Source organism: Leuresthes tenuis, unplaced genomic scaffold (assembly GCF_036924035.1).
Source record: "Leuresthes tenuis unplaced genomic scaffold, fLeuTen1.0.hap1 SCAF_16, whole genome shotgun sequence".
Lineage (NCBI taxonomy): Eukaryota > Metazoa > Chordata > Actinopteri > Atheriniformes > Atherinopsidae > Leuresthes > Leuresthes tenuis.
In genome coordinates, this window is record NW_027325370.1 from 16,752,665 (window position 1) to 16,776,449 (window position 23,785).

Consider the following 23,785-nt stretch of genomic DNA (forward strand, 5'->3'; position numbering starts at 1 on the left):
AAGGTTATGGTCAAATTAAGAGGAAAAATGACCCCAGTGGACTTTTTGTCACCAATACTCTAGACGGTTTAAAGCATTAGAAATAAAGCCACCTGAAAACATGCTGCTGTCAATTACTGTGTACTTGTGAACTTATCTGATTTATAAAGATGTTTTTCTTAATCATTGAGTAATTAACACTGTTTGCACTATTCTCTGTCTCAAAGCTTGTGCATGCTTATTAGAAACCATCGGTATAAAAATAAGATATATATATATATATATATAACAGCCCATAACCTGTAGAAGCAACTTCTGTCCACAGTGCAAAAACTATGCAGTGTGACAACAAAATCTATGTAGGGTGTTATTCATGTGAAGTAATAGAACAAACCTAAACCCTGTATTTTCATTTCTAAACCTAATTCTATGTGCATGCGATGATTCTTTTTAAAGAAAAGCATAGGCACGTAATGATTTTTGAGCCTTGACTGTCTTTTATCAAGAAACTGCTACCATTTCCCAGATAACACATATATTGCATGTTCTCCTTAAAGAGACTACATTGGCTTTGCTGTCTTGGCCTCTAATAGATAAGAATGTTCTGGAGACAGCAGCTTAATGCTATCCTGCACCCCTGCTCCTATATATATAATAACCAAATGAACAGTGTGCATCCAGAGTACGTTGTAATGGAGCAAGGTGTGGCAGGCGAACAAATATATGTCATCACTGAAACTACGTCGCTGTATAGACAAAAGGAAAGGAGCAGCCTTTCTGTACAAACTGTAGTAATGATAATAATTATTTGAATTTATAGAGCGCCTTTCAAGGAACTCAAGGTCGTTTTACAAGTGCTGACTGGTTTCAAAGTGCTAACAGCTAAACAGATAATTGTTTAAAGGCCACAGTGAAAAGGTGAGTCTTAAGGGCAGATTTAAAAGCGTCTAGAGTTGGGGCGTGACGGATAACTGGAGGGAGAGAGTGCTCCAGAGGGTGGAGGTGTCTGGTGCAGGAGATGGAGAGTAAACCTGTGTCAGAGGAATGGGTTGATGGAGACGAGAACTCTGGCAGCTGAATTTTGCACATACTGGAGCCTGTCTGGGGCTTTGCTGGGAACCCCCAAACAGACTCCAGTCGGGAGGAAGATGAAGGCGTGGATGAGTGCCACAGAAACAGAGGGCGAGGAGCGGAGTTGGGAAATGTTTTAAAGGTGAAAAAAAGGTGGACTTGGTGATGTGATTCATTTGTGACTGAAAAAGAGGGTGGAATCCAGGATTACCCCTAGGTTACGAATTTCATGAGATGGCGAGATGGAACGGCTGTCCACGTATAGTAGGAAGTCTCCCAACTTCTAGAGCAACATCTTGGGGTCCACAATCAAGAGCTCGGTCTAATTACTGTAGAGTTTGAGCATGTTAATTGTCATCCAGGTTTTTATGTCTTGAAGGCAGTTGATTAAAGACTGTGGGGGCAGCCGGTTCGATGGCTATGATACGTTGTGCCATGTTCAATCAGAAGAGCACCATCATTCAGCTGTAAGGACCAAACTTCTTCTGACGAACCCATATTGTGTAGTTTTCAGTAACTCAGTCGTTTTTTTTAAAAAAAGGGTTTCAAACTTGAACCTACACCTTTCCTCTTAATTACATGTTCAGGCTGTGATGTGTATAGCAACAGGCAGCTTTGCTTTCCACATCTGATAATGTGCGTCAGACTGCTGGAGAAGCTCATGCACCACTTCTTTCTGTCTGTACTGGTTGGAGACCAGTAGCTCCTCAGGCAGCCTTAGCATCTGTCATCAATCACAGACATTATCACCCAAGCTTCAAGACCAGACGTTGTACAGCTGTGCTCTCCAGCTGTGATTTGTGCAACTCATTTAAAGCCCGACTGTCTGTCTGACTTGTGTGCATCATTTGTCTGAGAATGTTTCACCCTTTGGGCTCTCAAACGCACCACTCGGCTCATCTTTCAGAAGCTACAGGGACTTGATTTAGTAGAAAGCTCTGATGTCAGAAGGGCAAAATGGATAAACATATAAAACCTGTAATAGAGCAGTCAGGACTGGCAGGTGCAGAGAAGATGCATTCCCTGTGTTTATACAGCTCTTGTTTCCCCCTTTTGGAGAGATTTGACAAAAGCTCAACCAATTAGAAAGTTAAACATTTTTTGTGATTAAAAGAAAGAATTAGTGAAAGAACTATGGAGGCATTAATAAATGTCCCACCATGTCAACCAAATGCTCCCAGAAAAATAAATAAATAAATCAACAAACTCAAGTAAAACAGAGTAAATATCAGTCCTAAACCATTGAATCACATTAACTTATTCAAAATGGCCTGAAGTGGGACTGAACGCCCACTAAGACTTTTTAACGAAGTTTAACGACAGCATCATTGGACCTCTTTAGTTGTCCCAAGAAAAAAGAAAAAATTATATCTCACTGCCTTTCCATCCTAATATGTACAACAGAGAATGAAATGAATGAGTTCAGTTTCTCACTGAAAGACACCTTGCAGCTAGCAAGAACATTAAAGGTGGAGCTTTCGCTTCCATGGTAATAAGTGCATAAATTGACTTAAATAATCAATATTACAACTATGATCATTTGAATTTAACTGGCTCTCTTGTATGTTCTTTAGTGATGACAGAATCTTTAAATGCTTAGAAAATAAATATGAATTTCAACTGGATTATTCTCACTGTTAATAATCCAGTTTTAGGTCTGACAATGTAAATCTAATTGTTTCGTCAGATATCTGATACCAGGTTTACACCTGCAGGTCCAGAGAAAGACCTCCACCTTAAGCAGCGATAAAATCCAAATATAAGCTCTGACATCTTTCTCTCTACCTCCAGTCATCTGTGTCCTGCCTACATCCCAGTCAGCCTCACATCCTGACCTTTCTTCGATCCTAACCCAATTTCATGTCTTCCCAAGTCTTGTCCTTGCTCTCTTTGCCCCTGTTTTTATTCTTGTTTTTTGTATCTGTCAAGCTTTCGCACAGTTATAGCTCTGACCTTCGGGGTCATTTACTAATGTAGGAACCATGGGGGAGAAGCATGATACATCACATATTACCACTTTAAAAATGTATGCTTATAAAAGAAATGTTGTTGATGCATCTTTAAGTCATTTTAAAATGTAAACTGCAAATAATAAAAATGAAAGAAAAAACATTAAAAGGTTCATACATACCAGGATCTGACTTGGAGAATGTATCCACATCCAGTAAACTCCTGTGGAGACAGGGAAAGTGGAAGTAAAAATTAATCATTTCAGCCCTCCTCATTGTTTTGAGACTATGCAATTAATGTTTAATATTTTCAATGTTTCACTTTCATCTCTTCTGTTCTTCGCTCCTATGAGTGTTTCCCAAAAGTCTCAGCTAAGCTACCATAGTTGGGTCATATGCAGATTCACAGCTCCCACAAATGATTCAGTGAAACTAACCATCAGAAAACAATGTGCAAAACCTCCTTAAGGTGAAAGGTTGATGATGAAACTTAGAAAGAAGAGGAACAATTTAGATTTGTCTCTCGCTGCAAAGCTTTCAAATGCCAACCATATTATGGACATGATTAGCGACCTGAGTCCAACATGTTCAATTTAGGAAATTGTACAGTTTTAAACTGTTACTCCTCTGAATGTGCTAATTTGGTATCATTTGAACATATTCATGTAGACGTGATGATTTTTCAAGCTTTGTTCACTGTCTTGTAAAAAGTCTTAATGCCCTTCCAAGGTGTTTTGAATCTTTATACTCTAACTGGACTCCATTTCTGATTATACTCATCATAAACCATTTATTTCCTGGGCAAAACGTTGTCATTTGCCACCAAAAATCTGCAAGAAAATACTTCACCACATCCAAATGGTCAGCTGAGTAGGACATAGAAGTGAGTAAAACTCATGTTTGGTGGCTGTAGATCCACAAACTTAAAGCTAATTCATTTTCTTGAACAGTAAAATGAATTAGTCTTGCTTTTACTCTCGGCTCATCACATCTTGCCAATTTGTCATGAATCTGCTGTGTCTTTGCTGTATTTTAAAACAGACAATTTTATGTCCTCTAAACCTAAGCAAGTAGATTTGGGTGTTTCAACTCTAAAGGAAAGTAGCAACAGTAGTTTGCTTCCTTCTTCCTTTAACAATCAGTTTGCTCAGGTTCCGTGTTTTAACACAGCTGAATTAAAAAGTTAGGATATTCTCATTTGAATATAAAAGCAGCGAATGAAATACAGCCCATTTATACAAAATATGAATGGCAATCCATTTTAAATCCATCTCAGAGATGCTGCTCTGTACCTCTTAAGTCTTGACTGATATTAAAATCACAAGGTTTTAGACAAGCCCAGTGTTGTGGTTTCACCTAAATGCGAAAATAATCACTCAGAGAGAATTGACAGAGAAAGCGCTGTGTCTTCAAGGGGACTGGACCTAAATAAAGACTCGTAGGCCGGCAGAAAAAGAGAAAAAAAAAAATTAAACTGGTACAAACGAAGATGGCAACAAGAAACTGGCAAAGAACATAGAAATTAAAGGAGGATACAGAGGGGGGAATCAATCCATGAAACACCAATGAGGATTAGGGTGAATGTAAGCAACAATATCTGTGACTGACAAAAGTCTTTCATTTAATTTTTCTTTCTTGTAATTTCTAATTACATTTAATCAAGATGATATATACATACATATATATAATATAGCCTCAATGCAACAACATGTGGGGAACGTATTAGGTGCAGTATTTAATGGGTTTTTGTGTAATGTACTTTTTGCACAGCTGTAGATTCAGTACAGCCCCACATCACAGCTGGAACGCAGTGTGTCGTTTCCAGCCATCTTTCCTTAACCCTGTGAGATTTTCAAAGAAAGTACAAAGGAAAAAACAAAAGGAGGATATTTTTTTCTTGCTATTAAACCATACCCCAGGTGTCCAATTAAAGTCTTGCAGCTTATTTCACGACAACTCTCCCTGCCTTTTACAAGAAGTTTGACCCTCACTCAGAGGTCATTTTTGCTACTAGCTCTCTTGAACCGACATCACAACATTGTGTGTGCATCTCAGGGTCATTACTAACACTGACAAAATAGCTGCATTTAATGCCCTGATTAAAGATGTATTGAATGGATGCCACTCTAATCATACATAAATACTGAGGAGGCATAAATAAGTGGCATAATCACTACTTACCTATACTCACATTACTTACCGTTAAACATAATATGAGTAGGTAAGGGGAGAAACTTAGGTTTTTGGCTTTTGTATTGCTAATGCTAGAAAATATTCAAATGCCTCATTGAAACCAGATTTAAAGTCCCATCTTTTTTCTCTCGCTTTTAATTTAATCGTGATGTTCTTATATGTTAATGGATTGACGCAGGTTTTATTTCATCTGATCTTATCTTTCTTATATTTCTTCTTATATTAGACTTTACTCAACTTTCTCAGATGCCTTGCAAACTTGCACTCAAAGGGAGAGTGCCCTGGCTCAGTGCCTTTAATGCAATCACTTCCACTGCCCGCGATAAACAACAGTAGCTAACGTTGGCTCAGAAATGTTGCTCGCTAATGTCAAACAACTGTCTCCCAGCACAATGCAGGCTTTCACAAAACCTGTACATAAGCCCAAAAAGAAAATATCTAGTGAAGCCTGTACAGTTGAATGAAAAGGTGACTGGCACAGAGGAAAGCTCGGTTGGACTTTGTTCAGGAATTTGAGGTTTCAGTTTAAATTCCATTCACAGTCTTTCACCTATCTTTGCACTTAATGTTGATGCTGCGTCAGAACTGGAGAGTCAAACATGGTGCCAAACACGGTTTGTGGTATCGTCTATCAACAATATGCTGGTCCACGATGTCTTGTGCATGAAACGCTGTTGTTTTGAAGAGCGAACTTGAGCGGCAGGATGTTGACTTCAGTTTCCTCAACATTTATCCCTGTCATTGATAATAAGGACTTCCTGAAAACTACACTTTAAATCATCAACAGTGTTGATTAGCTTCCCCTGAGAATAGAGCCTTGTTAGTGGGGTTTTCTTGATCAATACTGCCATTCAATGCAACAGGGAGAAATACATACAGTAATTAGTTTTACCATAGCAAGCCTGACCTTCTGTCACTGCAGACACAACAATGACAAATTAAATGAAAAATAAAATGATTTGCCAGTAGGAGTCACATTAATGCATGAGGAATTTTCATTTTTAATGACAATATCGCCTAAAAATGATGAGTGTGCACATATGTACCAGCTTTGAAGGTTATTCCAGGGTGTTATTGACAAATCTATTTGGTTCCCTCTTACATTTGTCCCTATTAGAGTGAGCTCTAAACGTAAAGGCTCGTTTCCATGATCAGACCTTTAGGAGTGTTCAGCTCCTAATGAGAATGTGACTTGCAAACAGTGCCCTGTGAAAGTGTTCATCTTCCCTCTTAAATGACACTTTTCTCTGAATGAGAAAAAAGGGGAGGAGACCCAGAATTCGTTGGAGGAATGCATATCCCCTCCGGCCTGGGAACATCTCAGGAGAAATATTAGTTAGAACCAAATAAAGCAATGAGGAGAAATGCATAAAACATTGCTTCAGTCTCTGAATCACATGGGGAAAATCCACCAAATTATCAAGCAGTGAGAGAAGCATCATATGATGCAGATAATGTCCATCACTCTTATCTGTGCAGCTGTATAAGAAGCGAGCTGGTCAAAAACAATCTGAGACCAAAAACAAAGCAAAAGATATATATGTACTGTATAAGTCTTTTTATTCTTTGCAGACATGGTCTATTTGTAAAAGAAGAAATCTGAATGATGGCCACAGATACTCTTATCATGAATAAAAAAATCAGTTTTTTACTTCATGCAAACCTTAACTCTACAGAGCAGACTCAACACAGGGCATCACCCATGTGCCTTAGCCACAACAGTGACTAAGTTTATCTTCTGTCACTTCCATCTTGAAGTGGCAGTCATACAGCTGAAGCTGTGTGCTTAGTTACAAAGAGACCCACAGGGGTACAGTGCAAGAGCATTCACACTTACAGTATTACCCATTCTGAATTCTTTCTGTTAGCCATCAAATTCAGTCGTGTGGCCCAAGTTGATTTATTTTCACTGAATTGGCTGGTCAGGTTCAGGTGAGGGGTTCAGGTCTTTGATTTCATACGTAAGCTTACTCTGATGTCAAGCAGCAAAAGATACACGACAATTTGCATATCCTACTTGCCCATTTTTTAGGTAAATAAAATTGGACAAGAAGTCTGTGATGGAAACACATAAGTTCAGGGAACCAAGGATTGACAGTAACTGTCGGTAAATTTTGAGCTAATTAGGAAGCTCACCAATCGGCAAACTAAGACAGCTAACATTGAAACAAAGTTATGTCATCATGAGATTATAACCAGTATCAGAACCAATATCTCCCTTCAGACCTATCACTTAGCTCTATCCTCTTTTTCTCAAAGGCAAGATGCCCTTCGCCTTTTAGGTATCAAGGAGTAGTAGCCATTGAGCCTTTCATCAGGGGTATCGGGAGCCATCTGGGTGGCACGATGACAACAAATTTACTTTTGAAAAACAGAGGGTCGGCCTAAGCGGTAGAGCCAAGGGAAGGAATTGGGCTTGGAACTTAAGAGATGTCATCATCATACCATTTAATCGGTGTTTGATAATACACACTGTACATTTTTACCTCAAATGAATAAAAGTATTGCATCTCACCGATATGACAGGTCCAAACATGACCCTGTCCATTAGCTGTCCGCAAAGCTGGAACTGTGCTGTGTTCAGTGTCCTTACAAAAAAAGTTAGCATTTTGTGTTATACGCTTATTTGCTGGTTTTGTTTGTTTTTTGTTGGACCAAAATAAAAAGGGTCTATAATTAGCACTGCAACAACCCAACAATTCAAAGCAAAATGCAGTCATACATTTACAAGAGTGCATCTCAAGGACCGAAAACAGCACAATTTCAACATCTACAGTCGTGGGTTTTTTTTTTAAAGTACACCCTCTTTGAAGAGTTTAGGTATCAGGACACAATCACCTGCTCTTTAACATGTATTAAAATTAGGCAAATGCAACTTTAGGTGAAGTGTAGCACAGGACACAACACACTGTGTCATTATTTAACAAAAACTAAGTTAATATGCAGAAGCAGTAAGCAAAAAACCAGTCCATCTTTAATGCTTCCATTTGAATTAAGAAGCTAAGTAGCAGCCAGGTGCTGGTAATCAAATGCACTTGATTAACTGATCATCAACAAGTGTGAGCAACCGCTGTAAAAGCAGGTGTTTTGTCAGTTTGCTGCTCTGAGGCGTTCATGCCAAGGAGGAAACATCAGCAAGGATTTTAGAGAAGCAGTTGTTGCTGCCCATCAATCTGGGATGGGTCAAAAAGAGAGATTGATGTTTTATTTTTGAATATAGAATATTTAAAGAAGTTGCTAATTGCACCTGGACACCTTACAGTAATTGAGTCCACCCTGAACTCCTCTGTATTCCAAAGTGTTCCAAAGTCAAATGTGAAGCCATCAGACAGCTAAATCTTGGCTGAAACTGGGTCATCAATAGGACAATGATCCCAAACACAGCAGCAAATTTATAATGTCTGACGAATAAATTAACCATGGTCCAGTTTATTTCCTGACCCCAGAGAGCTATGCATAAACAAATCACCACAGACCTAAATCAAAGTGGCCCCAAATCTGTCCACAGCTATGTGAGAGACTGATAACATCCAGTGGTTTTACGTGCTACTGAATCACTGAGCTTCCTTCATTTTCAGACGCAGCCTCTTTATTTTGGCCTAGTTTCTGATAAATACATAATGATGACACACTGTAATGTCATGTGCATTTGTGTTTACATCATTTCAAGACTTGCTAAGATGATCCAAATGATTTTCATAACATCCCGATATGTCTTACAGTTGAAATATGGTGCGCTTTCTTTTTTCATACGACTATGTCATCATCTAAACCCACTGTGCGCTCGCAGGCCTGGACTGTCAAAACTCAGGTGTCTGTCCACTTCAAATCGGGCAGATCTCAGGAGGATCTCCACAGGAGCAACAGCTATCCATTATTCAGGAGTGGATTGGAAAGACAGTCAGCGCACCGCCAGGCAGGCAGCCTGACAGTCTGGAAAAATCCTGCTGAGTTTAACTGCTCGGTCAGTCAGTCACTCAGTCAGCCAACCGTTCAACTAAAGCAGCCACCAAACAGCGAATCCAGGTGCATTATAGTGTATTTTTGTGGGAGAATTGGAAATCTAATATCAACAATAGGCTACATTTACTGGATATAACCACCGTATTTATGTGCTATAGTGATAAACTATGCATGCTGTGGTTAGCAGTGGGAATCCACTTGGCCATTGGCCAGACTTCCTGCAAAAATAAACAGTCTTTGATAGATAGATAGATAGATAGATAGATAGATAGATAGATAGATAGATAGATAGATAGATAGATAGATAGATAGATAGATAGATAGATAGATAGATAGATAGATAGATAGATAGATAGATAGATAGATAGATAGATAGATAGATAGATAGATAGATAGATAGATAGATAGATAGATAGGAGGACATAAAATATTTATGACAAACATCTGCTCAACTTGTGATGGATTCGTTGCTGTTTGCTTATTAGCATTTCATATCAGCCATACTTTACCTCAAGTGGGTGAAATGAAAGACTTTCAAACTAAAATAATAAAAAAAGAAGAGAGTATCTGGGAGTTTGACCTTACCTGCACGAAACGGTAACTTCTATTTTAGTTGCAGGGACTCTGGTATTGAGAGGGTCGAATTCCCCTATTGATGCCATCATCTCGCCTCACGACGCTAATGAGCATCCGCGAAGAAAGAGGAAAGAAAGGAGGGAAAAGACGCGTTCATTCACAGTCGGGTCGTGGTTGCTGTAGATCCATTGTCTTCCTCGGTGTTTTCGCCGGTGGAGCAGCGGAGGAGGGAGAGAGGGAGAGAACGACAGGCCGAGAGACGGGAACGCAGCGAAAGTTGGGAGATTTAAAGTTCATTCATTCCTCCTGCGCTCACGGTGCGCCGCTGGTGTCTGTCCGGAGCCGCGGAGGAGGGAGGAGAGCGCCGCCAGCTGGAGGCTCCTTCTCCATCACCGTGTGTCGAGGAGGGGTGTGTGTGCGTGTGTGTGCATGTGAGACACTTATTCACAAGCATGAAGTCACCTGTTACTAAGGCTATAAGCTCCTTTTGTCACAGACAATATCTATAAAAACTAAAGGATATTAGTAACCTAAATTTATTATTTTTTTACCTAAAAATGTCAACTTTCCCATTCTGTGTCCAAATGTGATGCACTTTCTGTTTAAGGCGACAGAAGAAATAAAATCATAAGTACAAAAACAATGTGACATTGAATTAATAAAATCATAATGCAAAAACAATGACACAATAGAGTAAGAAAAACAATAGCCAATCAAAGAGCTGGAAAATATAAGAAAGATAAGATCAGATGAAATAAAACTCATTTTTTATATATCAGTTCATTAATATATAAGAACATCATCAGAATTAAAAGCGAGAGAAAAAAGATGGGACTTTAAATCTGGTTTGAAAATGTAACATTACGTGACACTGTTGGACCGTCATGTTTTGAGAAGCACCCAATAAAAGGATGATAAGGAAATTTATCGCACTGTGACCTCACAAGCTTGTAATATCCCCTTTTTTCCACTTACAGCAGAAATAACTTCTGGCAGGTATTGTATAATAATCTGTCTGATCTTCCATGCTAAATTCCCTCAGCTGCAAGTTATTTCAGGATGTTCTTGCATGTAATGCCAGCTCATTTCAATAAGATTGAAATGTGAACACATCATTCCATTGCTCTCCATTTCATCTTTTATGGGATGCTTAGGTCACAGTCACTAGTGAGTTAACCGTTTTACCAACATGTGAGATGTTTTGATCACAAGATTCTCGGTTTATTGAAGACTTTTGTGATGAGAGGTTAAATGTCTTCAAGGCCCAAGAAAGGAAGACCACTTGTTTCGTGTTCAAGCATTGAGGAGACCTAAGAGCAGTTTCTTTCATCAGGCTGTGAAAAAGGCCACAATCTTGCTTTAGAGAGACCTGGATATCTACTGTGACCAGAACTCTGTAGCATATTATCCAAGTTTCCAAGCATTTTCTGAAATATCTTAGTTGATGAGATGCTGAGACATTACACACACCCGTGTACACAGGATCAGAAACCTAAACACGTAAGAGAACACATGCATAGGGATAGAACTAACCAGATTTTTAATGCTCTGCATTGACACCGTATCCAAAATATAATCAAAACCTAGATGATACTAAAAAGAGATTAATAATTAATTAATTATTGCTTATGGGAAAACTTAATGAATATTGTTGCTTGGAACTGTTGTTTAAAAACAGCTTGTGGGAAGATTAAAAGCCTTAGTTAGCCACCTCAATCCTGTTTTAGACTCACTTGGAAACAAGATCTTCAAAAGTGATCGGTCAGTTTTTGTAAATCTCACGAAAAAAATCAAAAAATGTTCGCAGCTTTTCAATAGAGTTCTAGTTATTTGCAATAGATTGCATTTTAATGGATGCGATTTACAAATTACACGGTGTGTTTTGATTTCATATACATGGCCAATTCTAATCCTTCAGAAATGCTAATCAGACAGAGCTAACCTTAATACAGTAAATCAGAACATGTTTTGCTTGTTTTTGTCTTGTGTTCAGCAGCTTTATCATTGTATATGAAAATATGGAGTCTTATTCATTCGTTAGGTCCTGCAACATTATCTTCATTGTCTCTTGACATTTTTGATGGCTTCTAATGGTGTCTTTCCCAGCCTCTTCAATATAACTATAAATCCATGTGTATGGCTGAACATGTACAGGGCTCAGATGAAAATTTGTTTTTAACACAGTGGTGTTAAGCCACACCTGTACTCAGCTCTACAAGACGTGAAGGTTACATTATATTAACTATAGATTCACTGGAACAGGTAATCATACAGCCAGGTTCACACACTCGTGGTCAGTTAGCTCAGCAGAAGAAACAAGCTGCCATCCTCTTATGAGATGTATACTCATTTGAATTTAGAGGGGCTACTTCACACAGTAATTTTCCATTAATCCGCTCTCCTGTGGGCAACAGGAGTACAAGATTTTTCAGATACAGTAGAGGTGATAAAAGAGTTCCCTACATAAATAGGTTTGGAAGAAGGCACCAAAAAGTCAAGGGAAGCTCAATCTCCTGCAAAAAAGGGTAAAAAACATTGTCTAAAACATATTCTTCGATGGCTCTGTGGTTGGTTCAATGAAGAGTGAGTGTGAATATATCAGGTCTCCCCTGGTCTCGTCGCTCACCAGTAATGACAAATGGACATTACTCACAGCTGTATGTCCTTGCGTGTGTGTTGGGTCTTTCTCTGTCTGCACGTGTGTCTGCAGATCCACTCAATTTTGCAGCTGATCAGGCAGAAATTGAAATTTTTCATGGGCTGAAGAAAACAGTATTGAGAGAAAATGGAGACTGGGGCAGAGATTGAGAGGACGGAAGATAGGAAATGGAAGTGGGATGAAGGGAACAGCGAGCGGACACAGGAAAAAGTCTAGTTATTTACCTCATTTCCACTCCTGTCTCTGGATGATCCAAAACAGGATGTGTAATTGTGTGTGTCTGTGAGTGTGTGACAGTCTGTGGAGTGGCAGCTAATTATCCAAGGAGGAGAAATCCTGTTTACTTTCCATTTCATTGTTCAGTGGAAAGCAGGTTTTACGACTGAAACGGAATTCTGCAATGACGTAAACTGAAAGAAAATGAATTTCCCCTTATTTTTCAATGTTCTACATATATTTTTGCCTGCTTGTTGAATTACATCTGCTGACCAGACTAAGGTCGGAGAATTTTTAGAGCACTTTTTCTTGAAGAGAGGTAGTAATAAATAATAATTCAGAAAGTTAAGCTTGGCAAAAGAAAAAAATCTTAAACACATCTCCAATAGGGGATTGATTGTGGCTGGTTGACATTTTAACTGTGATGGAATACAAGAAGATCACTTAGATATTTCAGGTTGTACCTTCGTCTATGCGGGACAATTTCTGTAAGATTCACAAAGCTTTACTTGATAACTGGCTTCAGAATCTGATATAATCCTCCCCAGAAACTGTGGAATCTACTGCTTGTTGAATAAACTTCTGCATTAGTGAGAATGAATCCATCTATCACTTCATCACAACAAGTCTTCCTATCAAAACAATTGAATACGTCATTTATCCATTACCTTAAAAACAACCCCAAAAGGTGCCCTCTAACATACCTGCCTACAGGTGGCAGGAGGGAAATGAGACTGAAAGTGTCTTCAAGTTGAGCTAGCCTCATTCTCAAGTGTTTCCTCTTGAAGGAGTGATGTAATGTAACCTCCTTTCCCCAAGGGAGGAGGGTTTGGCAGGGGGTGGTGCCATTTAGAAAAGCACCTTCAGGCATGGGACGTATGTTCAACACTCAGATACGACAATTCTGATGGTTCCAGTCAACAACACTTCACTAAAACACTTTTGTCCTGTCCTGGTTAGGTTTTGGAAGTAAAACTAATTGATAGGAGCAGGCATACAATCATGGTCAGGTATGGGGAATGATAACGTTTTCATACTAATGTTGAACTGTGTCTTTCTCAATTTTCTCATCAATTCTTGATCCAGTTTTCTCTGAGGAAACAGGCAGATACACTTATTCAATTCTGCAGCACGAACACAACAGCTTACCATGTATATCCCAAGAAAAATATCACGAACCGAAACTTTAGGTACGTTAGCTCAACGTAAAAAAAATATTTTTAGCATTTCCCTGAATGTGTTTAATGGAGATGGAGAAAGCAAAGTTAGTTTCACACCAACAGCAACAAAAGGTACAGGTTCAAATAAGTGGAATTATCCTTTAAGGCAGTGTTAAACCTATAAAAACTAAACCGTGTTGGGTCTGATTGTGAAATTTATTTGGAGGTTTAATCCATTTAATTAGCTCCAGTTTTAGTAATAAAACAAACATGTCTTAGCTCCTCATTGACACATAGCGTACTGAACATCCTAAATAGTGTGTTTGTGTTACAGTACATTCATATGCTTTCCTACTCACATTTGTTTTTATTTAATTCTCCAACTGATGCAGGAATTAGGAAGTACCCTTAAATAAATGCAACTAAGGCTTCTTTAACAGGGTTATTTGTTTAATTTAATCAACTTTTTCCTTAGAACTCTCTTACTTACTATATGAACTTGGTTTATGTGCATTTCCCCACTTTTTTAAGTGATATGTACTGGATAAAATCTGCACTGAACATTTCAATCTATTTTTCTTCTCTTAACAGGCCCATTATTTTGTACTTTTTGCTGTCATTTTCATTCCTTGTGGCAATTCAAATCATGTTCATCCAATTTTCTGCAGTACTTTGCAGACCACATTTAGGAGCCTTCCAAATCACAAGCTTGTTATATTTCAGCTAAATTCACAGTTCTCTCTGATTAGGATATTTGATAAGGGTGTCTAAGGATGCTAAATTAGATGCATCATGTTTCCAGCTAACGTATCTACCTGGGAAAAAAAATCACAAGCACATGCTGATTACAGCAAGCCAAGCAGTGTCACGTAATGAACAACTGTGTGATTCATTCTAAGAGGAGTTTGGGAGGTTCATACTTCAAACAACTGAAAGCAAAAAATAGTGCACATCCAGGAGTTATGACAGCTGTCCTCTGTATTATAAAAAAAAACAGCTTCAGTCCGGCTGAATCTACCTTGCACAGTGTTATATTTTTGTATTTCAAGCACAAATCACAGCTTTGAAACGCCTTTGATGATGTGACCGCATATTTGATTTGCAAGGCTTGTTTCCGGATGCCCCAGAGTCAGTTCAGTCACTGCCAACATGCAGTCTGTGATCATCTGGACCATCCATATGGAGACAAGTGGGACAGCAGTTCACCATACTAGCTGTTGAGTAAACCATAACAAAAGGGTAAAAATAGAGACGAATAAATGACAGCAAATTTGTGATTTAAATGTTGTTTCTGTGTATTCGGGTCTGAGTTAAATTGTCCAAATATCATTCATTATCAAAAACAGGAAGCATGAGATAAAAAGTCCCACACAGGCAGCCGCTCTCAGTTTATTTTAAGCTTATTGGAGAATATGCTTTAGAGATCAGCTTTCATTTCTGTTGCAAAAATAGCAGTGACACAGCTACGCTATAAGCGGCTCGAACTGGAAGTCTGTACACATTAGCTTTGAAATGTTTCCATCCGGTGTGCATCATATGACGCTGCAGCTCAGCTGGAACATAGAAAACTCCACAGGGTTCGATAGCCAATTCATGTCTAAATGAAGATATAACAAAAGAAAACATATCAGAGTTGTCATTTTGTGTTCACGGTTCACAAGAAACACCTCAGATTTCTTAGGGAGCACCTGAGTACTTTAGTCAGCCTGTGTCTATGAACAAATGGATGTATACATGTGGCTTAACATGCTGTTTCCAAGCTTTGTAGACAAAGTGTCTTGTTTTGTCATGTCATGATTCATTCCTCCACCACATAATGTCCTAACCACCAAAATTGTGACATACTGAGATTTCTCTCTAAAATTGTGACATCTTGGAACTGTTGTCAAATTCTTGTTTGCCGGTTTTACTGTGTACAGAAACAGTCAAAGACCAGAGAGGATCCCAGTTCAACTACACCAGTTAATCCACATGCTGTCACACAACAGACTTGAACTGGAGCTCCATCTCAGCAAACATTTTAAGAAACGCGGTTTAGTTTTTTAGAATACATGGTTGAGGCTATAATTAGAAGTATAGAATATATGCTAAAGGTTTGCCATCATGTCATGTGAATGCAACCTCGCACATACCAAGACACAGCATAAGTTATAAGTTTAGTCTATAAGTTTACTACAAGTGTCCACTTGTCACTGAAGCCGAAATATATAAGATAATTATTTTAGGATGAATATGGGACATACAATGGACATACACATAAATTCATTTTTGTTTAATGTAATTCATTTAGCCTTAATTAGTAAACTGGATTAATTCAGCTTCTTTTTTTTTTAACAGAAATCAATCATAACAAAACAAATGTGGAAAATCTACTTTTTCATCATTTTCCCAACAAGTCAACAGTCGTGTTATGATGTGTATAGGTCTTACGTAAATTGGTTGAAAGCTGGCTTAAACCAGTTTCTCCACTAACATGACGAAGGTTTAAAAACTATAGAGAACAAGGAAAATAGACGAGAAAACACACAATGAAACCATGGGACAGTTTGGATTTTTAATTTCCAGTTTCACGCCATCACAAAGGGACTCTCTGTCCACAGTTATCTCAGACATTCATGTGGCAAAACTAAAATTACCAGCAGCAGCACAAACGCAAACGAGTGCATTTCAGCGATTTCCACATATTTTTGACACTGCTTAAAAATGGCAGGTAACACATGTAAATGTTCATCTGCAAAGCTGTGCGTGGCAGGGAATATTTGAGGTTCTGCATGGGGCTTCCTTTTTATTAGTGCCAGATGGCCTCAAACACATGAAGTACAGTGACATCTGGTGGCCAACACTGTTGAACAGAGCTTCCAATTGTTTTGGTTTCACATGTGTCATAAAACTCCAGTAAGGCGGTGTGTGGTTGGCTGTAAGGCTGTGAGCAACATGTTTCTAAGTATGTTAGATGTGGGTGTACTACTGAAGACACACAACTGAACAAAACAGTTTGTTTGTAGTATAAGTATAAAATATTACAAAGTATAAAAAGAGTTTAAATGGTTCTGCTAAATGGGAAAATTGCACCACCTGCTGGTCTATAAATGTACCTGCATCACCTGTGGACAAGGGATTGTGGGTAATCCTCAACGCAACTAGTCTCTCCTGTTGAGTTAACGTACCTAAATTTGTCTGTGGACAAAAAATATGTTAACTTATAATAAAATACTTAAAATGGTGTCTCGCTTTATTTAATTTGTTGTATTAATTCTGTCATGATACTGTTTCGTAACTTTCCCGTTTTTAATATGTTTTATTGTCAACTGTAAATTCCTTGGATTGACTATCTGCCTCATTGCTCTTTGTCATAAAGGCAGAGAGATGCAGATTTAAAGCAGTTACCACAACCCAGACCAGCTCCGTATGATTCTTTCTGAGCAGATGACACACACAAAGGGTTACATATACATGTGTACAAAAAGTATGAAGAAGTACTTCTATAAACAAGAAGGTGAAACTTCACATTATGTTAGAGGACAACGATTTTTGGTTTAAAAAATTCAGCTAGACTCTGCTTTTTTGGTGCCTATACAATAAAATCATGACCGGATTAACCCTCTTGGTAGCCCATCATTTAAAAATGTAAATTTCAGGCCCCGCTGTGCATGATGGTTTCATTATTGAAAGATAAAGATTAATTTAGGCCTTAATGTAAAATGATAGGCTTTTAAACTCTGAAAACAGATGGTTCAGTAACTACAATATTTTCAGAAAATCTATCAAATGCATGCCTGAAAGGTCTAGACAACTCATAAAATTATCATTTGCTGGTAAAAATAATTTTGCTGTCACATCTTTTACAGTTTTAATTGATAGATACACATATACTAACATTTAAAGTGACCTGTTTTCTGCTTTATTCCCTTTTAGGACTAATATAAAGTTAAGATGAAACACTTTCAACATAGTCGAACTGCATTCAGAGCTTTTAGGAGCAGAAGGGATGTCAGAACCTTCTTGGGTCATCAATCAGTGTCAAGTGTTTTCACAACAGGGAAGCAAACTTCACAGCCTCTGTATCATCACTTGACCCCAATTTTCTTCCTGTTTATGTCAGAATACTTGACAACAGTGAGCATGTAATCTACTGTAGTCCCTGTACTTGACAAGAATGTGAAAGTGGCACAAACAGTAGAATCATAAGCAGAAGAGACAGAGAAGTAGTTAACAAAGAACAATCAATTAATACGGATGTAACAAAAAAAGATATATATTCCCAAATAAAACAAACAGTGGAAAACACACGCTCTCTGGTCAAAGTCTCATTTAGCACAGCTGTTTTGTCAAGGCAAATGTATCACTTGGCATCCACTTTGAAAACGTGCTGAATGTTACAACCCAGTTTATATATAAAAAAGGGAGGACACAGAAGAGAGAGAGCATGCAGAAAGCAGTTGGAAGAGAGCTCAATCTCCTAAATGTATGGCCAAATAAAGGCTATCTATATATATTACAATTACATGTTTTCCTCGGTTCCCCACAGACAAAGCTTATGTTTCCTCTGTCACCAGGTCAACGTTCATATTCTCGATACATCTATACATGTCATTAAGTCCACATTCCAAGTCTCATCCACTTCAGTGCAAGACACCACAAGCTTGGTGCCATTTCACACAGACCTTTTTTTACTTCCCTTTCTCGCAAAAGGGTTGAAAAAATACACGTTGCTGTCATGTAATGTGGATGCTATCGCACACACAAAACAACAGCCAAGGGATATGTTACTCTCACACAATTACAGCAATAGATTGAGACAATATTGCATTTTTTTGTCAAATGGACAAAAACAACTATTAAATGTTTTCTGATTAGTCTGGGCAGCAGTTAAACCCATTAACCAAAAAAACCCTCCTGCACTGGCATGAGAAGGCCAGAAGATAACGGTGTTTGACCAAAAGACCATCCATTCCCTAACCTAAATGTTACCAACCGTACATTTGGTTAGATTTAGGCAGATGCCTTGAGTATTCAGTGAGTAACAGAGCTTTTAATGGATGTAACATTAAAGCTTCAATAGTCAGGGCATTATCTGCCAAAAACTAACCAAAATAGAGTGGTCTTAAACTGAGCAACTGACGACTGAGATTTTCACACATCTGCAGAAACACCTGCAAACTGCTTGAATGAAGGAGAAATTCAAATATGATGTGAACTAAAACGTTAAAGTTAAAAAAATTGAACCTCATCTTTTAAAAAAAAACAATGAAATAACCAGAGACACTAAAATAAGCCACACTTTGATAATGTCTTCCTTAATTCTTATTTAAACGGGTACAGCGGCTGAGTCAATACAGACCCTGTCCTGCTGATGTAACTAATCATCTTTGCATTTCAATCTACAGCTGAAAACACACCTTACTGTACTTGCAACGCTGCATACCACATCAACCAGCTGCTTCAGGAAATTACAAAGCCTGTGAAAAAGTACCTGTAAACTTTTTCACCCCATTACCTTCTCCACTCTCTTCTCATACCGTCACCCTGTCTATTATCTTATTTCCAGCATTGTCCCCTGCGTTTTCTTTGGCTGTCACACTTGCAATTCACTCTTATTGCAACAGATGGCAGCCCAACACAAGATCGTGAGAAGAACTATTTTGTTCTGTGCAGTGACATGGAAACATGCTTGGAAGTGCTTTGTTTTAAACTTGTCTTAAAATGTGTTATGTATAATTCAGATATTATAACAAAAGAAGCTGTTGTTTAACAGATGCACGAGGCTGACATAGCGTTGTCTTCAAATCAGCTGGTGCTTTCATCTCTAGACTATTTTAAAAATAACATGAATGCGTCCACACGGAAAATTCTCAAACCCTCTGTTCTCCCTTTTTAAAAAACATCCTCGTTTCTCAAGAGACGCACCCTAGCTGTGCACAAGTCTATTCTCTTCCACTGACATGTCCTCACTTCAGCAGCTGCACGGCACCTTTTGCTCTCACTGCCAAATTTAGCACACACACGAGAAATTCACATGCTCGCACTGAAGACACACACACGTGCAGCTTGTCAAGTCCCCTGCTGCTGCTAACAGATGACGGGAGGCCTCAGGATGAAGAAAGATAGTCAGAGAGCCGTGGAAGGAGAGGGCAAAAATACATGTTTGTTTAGACAGCATCCAGATGTGCTATGTGTGTTCTAAGCTGCAGCATGGCCAGAAGATGTCAGAAAGACTGAACCGTGTGCAATATTAATCACACTGCCACAGCAGGACAATTATCACGCATGCAGAAAACATGAGCGTGTGCACTTTTGTTTCCCCGTGTTCGTCTAAGAAGGTTTATTTCAGATTATTGTGACTAAAACGTGAACGACTTTCGGGAAGACCAAATTTAAAATCATCATGTGCAACAGTCTTTGTCTGTTCCCTCCTCCGAAAACACTTTGTCCACCCTCTCACAGACCAGTCTTGGCCTATTTTTGCACGAATATGCTAGCTTGAGGGCAGATGTGTTTGTCCCCTGAGTAACAGAGCTTTTAATGGACAGAGTATCAATTGTCAAGCTGAACATCTGGCCCTGAAGAAAACAACAATGCTGAAGAAAGAACACAGGAAGCGAAAGCTGTAACAAAATCTTTTTCTGCTTTTCTCTTGAGGATGTTTGGTCATATTAAGCTATCCTAACATTACTCAAAGAATTAGCCTCATTGTCCCCTCACAAACATTCAGGGTTCACAGAGGATAAATCCTTCTGATTTTCTCCTCCACTGTCAACAACATCTTTGTCAAAAGTGAGCAAATCTCACCATCCAGTCTTTGTATTAGCATTAATATTCATGCTCCCAGAGGATGGATTCTTTGGCAATATGACCACAAGGTTCACATTTGCAGTTCTTGCTTGAAATGCCAATTTCTTAAGTCTAATGATTTTGGAAAACGGATAACTTTTCCTCTGATGATAAATTTACCCTAATCGCTAAGGGTAACAAGGAAAACAGCTAACTTGTCCTGGCTGGACACTTGAGTTCACATGCGATAGATACGGTGGCTTACCTACCCCCCATAGTCATGCATTTAACATCCTTTAGGATCACAGCGTATCCATTTCCTGATGGCTACTTTTAGGGTGCACCATTTCAGAAGGTTCATATTCACACTCATCCATATGTGTAAATAAAAATGTGTAAATTCACGACTAAAACTGTGTACATGCAAAGCAGAACCTTTTGTTCCAGTTCTTTTCACTAGATTTATAGAGCTTGGTGTATGTATGAGATTTATAAAAGAGAACCAGTCACCCAGAAACTATACGCAGTGCATGAACCTGATTTCCACTCCTAGTAGACACTCCTCTAATTTGTAATCTACATTTCAAGAATGATCATAAAGTAGTAAAGAAGAAGTGTTGCTTTATCAAATATAAAACTGACAATCGTCAGTGAAGCAGAGAAAAACTAAATCAGTTTTACTTGGTGATCTCAGTTCTGTAATCAAGAACAGAACTGACTTTAAAAAGTAACAGCAATCAACTTTGGATGTTCAAATTAAACAACCCCGCTGAGGTAGAATAAAAGAAAGAGCCAGATTATAAACCAGTGGCCAGAAGGCGCATCAAGCTTGCACATCACATCAGGGCAACTGTGGAAGACCGACAACTCAAGTTTTATCTGCATCAGATGGACACACAGTCTGTTCAGGGGGAAGACACAGGTTTATGAATCTATAAATGTGTCTACAGATCATAGTATGTTTGCTGTTTGGAAGCCTATGAGACAATCTTGTGCCAGAAAATCAGAATAATCTCTAAGGTAAATGTTTGTTGCCTTTTAAAAGGCTCATCAGCCATCTTCCAAAGCCATTACACACTGCTGTAGTGTGTTCTGATGTAGAGACGCTTAAAAGAGTCATATTGTTGTGAAGAACTTCCCAGGACACCATTTTGAGAAGTAATGAGGGTATGAACAAACTGACAATATGGCTTTAAGCATCAGAGGACTTAGAGAACTATAAATCTTGACTTGATGACACCATAAGTCACAGGAAGCTGCAAGAAGTCTGGATAAAAGTGCCACAGTCTGTCCTGGCTGTGGTGGAGGTGTGTTTTTCTGAGCAGCAGGTTAGGATTCCTTCCTCCTGGGTGGAGACTGGCTGCCACTCTGCTGCTGACACACCTGCGCTTCATTAAACCTCATTACCAAGCTGCTAAAAGACCTGCGAGAGCCCTCTAGTCTTCGCCAGATTGTCAACGGCTCCTGTGTGGTAATCAGACCGCTTGTAGTCATCAGTTCCATATTTGTGCAAGGATTAATCAGTTTTACTCTTTTAGTGTCTCCTGTGGATATATAGGGGTTGCTTACCCTCCTACGGCTCCTACACCCACCCAGAACAACCCTCCTTGACCCTCCTCAAACCCTTTTCATCATCCGACCACAGTAAGACTGAATCATTCTTATTCATTACCTGTGGTCATACTCATCTGGAACTAATCTGCCTCTCCTCAATCCTAGAGATCCGAGTTAAGCAAACCTTGGACCGAAAATCTGGATTCCCAAAAAAACCCAACATTTATAACATTTCAAATAAACTTTTATTCAAAAGTCGCTCCTTTGTTGTGTTCTGCCTCAGAGACCTCTTACCTTTGGCTGAACTAGCCGTGAGATACAGAGGTTCCACAAATCACCCCTTGATCAAAGCTTGGGCACCTAGCCGTCCATCTATTCTCTGCTCCCACTTTATCCTGTTAAGGGTTGTGAACTGTAGCACACATGAGCTAATACTGGGAAGGAGGTGGAGTTACTGGTTGCCAGGGTTTAACATGAACTTCTAATTCTAAAGTGATGAATTTAGAGGTGACAACTAAACATGGGGTCACCCTTACATCTAAATTACAAAACAAAATGCTAATCTGTCACTTATTTGAGAGAATCACCTTAAGTCAGCTAACGGCTCTAGATCAAAGAGGATTGAATGTTTTCTTATTCAAATGTCAGAAAAAAAACAATTTTCATATGGTCAAATACTTCTTCACATTCTTGTGAAACTCTTAAAAAAAACTTTGCAATGTTGTGTACAATGCAAACAAAACCAGAATGGACTGATTTGAACACTCAAACCACTATTTTCATCAGAATTGAACGTAAACACATCAAATGCTGAAAGTTAGACATGATGTGATTTCACTGAAAATATTAGCTCATCTTAAATCTATTGGCAGCAACACATTTTTTGAAAAAAGATATGACAGGTTCGTGTTTCCAACTGTGCAGCATCCCCTCTTCTTTTAACAACAGTCTGTAAACATCTGGGAACTGAGCAGACCAGATGTTGGATCTTTGGGAGAGGAATGTTATCCTATTTTTGTCTAATAGAGGATAGCTGCTCAGCAGTCCTGGATCTTCTTTGTTGTATTTCAAATGTTATCATTGGTTAAAGGTCTAGACTGCAGGCAGGTCAGTCCAGCACTTGGACTCTTCTACTTGGAAGCCATGCTGTTGGAATAGATGCAGTCTGTGGTTTAACCTTGTCTTACTGAAACATACAAAGCATATGTTGCTCTACAACCTGTATATAGCTTTCAGCATTGAGGGAGCCTTTCCAGATGTGGAAGTTGCCAGTTCAATAGGCACGATAGTGTTCCTGAGCCCATGCAGTGATTTCTATGACAGACTTATGTCTGTTTGCCTAAAGATCACAGGCATTCAGTAATGATTTTCAGCCCTGATATTTGCACACAGTGACGTCTCAGATCCTCTGAATCTTTTGATTATTATCGTAAAGATTCTTCTAAAATTGCTCAAAAATCTTTATGACTGAGAGACACTGCCTCTCTAATGTGCTCTTAACATACTTAGTCACATCATGTTCCTCCAGTTGTTTGTTAACCCCGTTTCCACTTTCGTAACATATTTCTGCCATCAAATTCAAAATAAGCTAATATCATGAAACAGTAAAATGTCTTACTTTAAACATTTGATATGTTTTCTGTTGTGAATAAAATACTAGTTCAAGAAATCAGCTAATCATCAGTTTTATTGAC

At 38.7% G+C, this 23,785-nt stretch overlaps 1 protein-coding gene across 1 annotated transcript in view; it reads right to left on the reverse strand.

Annotated features, from left to right (window-relative positions):
• cpne9 (copine family member IX) overlaps nucleotides 1-10,065 on the reverse strand; it is an 81,453-nt gene extending 71,388 nt beyond the window's left edge. The window contains exons 1-2 of the mRNA XM_072367140.1: nucleotides 9,741-10,065; nucleotides 3,182-3,222 (exon numbers count right to left, since the gene is read on the reverse strand). Coding sequence (XP_072223241.1) covers nucleotides 3,182-3,222; nucleotides 9,741-9,820 — 121 coding nt within the window. The 5' untranslated portion in view covers nucleotides 9,821-10,065. The remainder of the gene's footprint in view (nucleotides 1-3,181; nucleotides 3,223-9,740) is intronic.
• Between the last annotated feature and the right edge of the window lie 13,720 nt (nucleotides 10,066-23,785).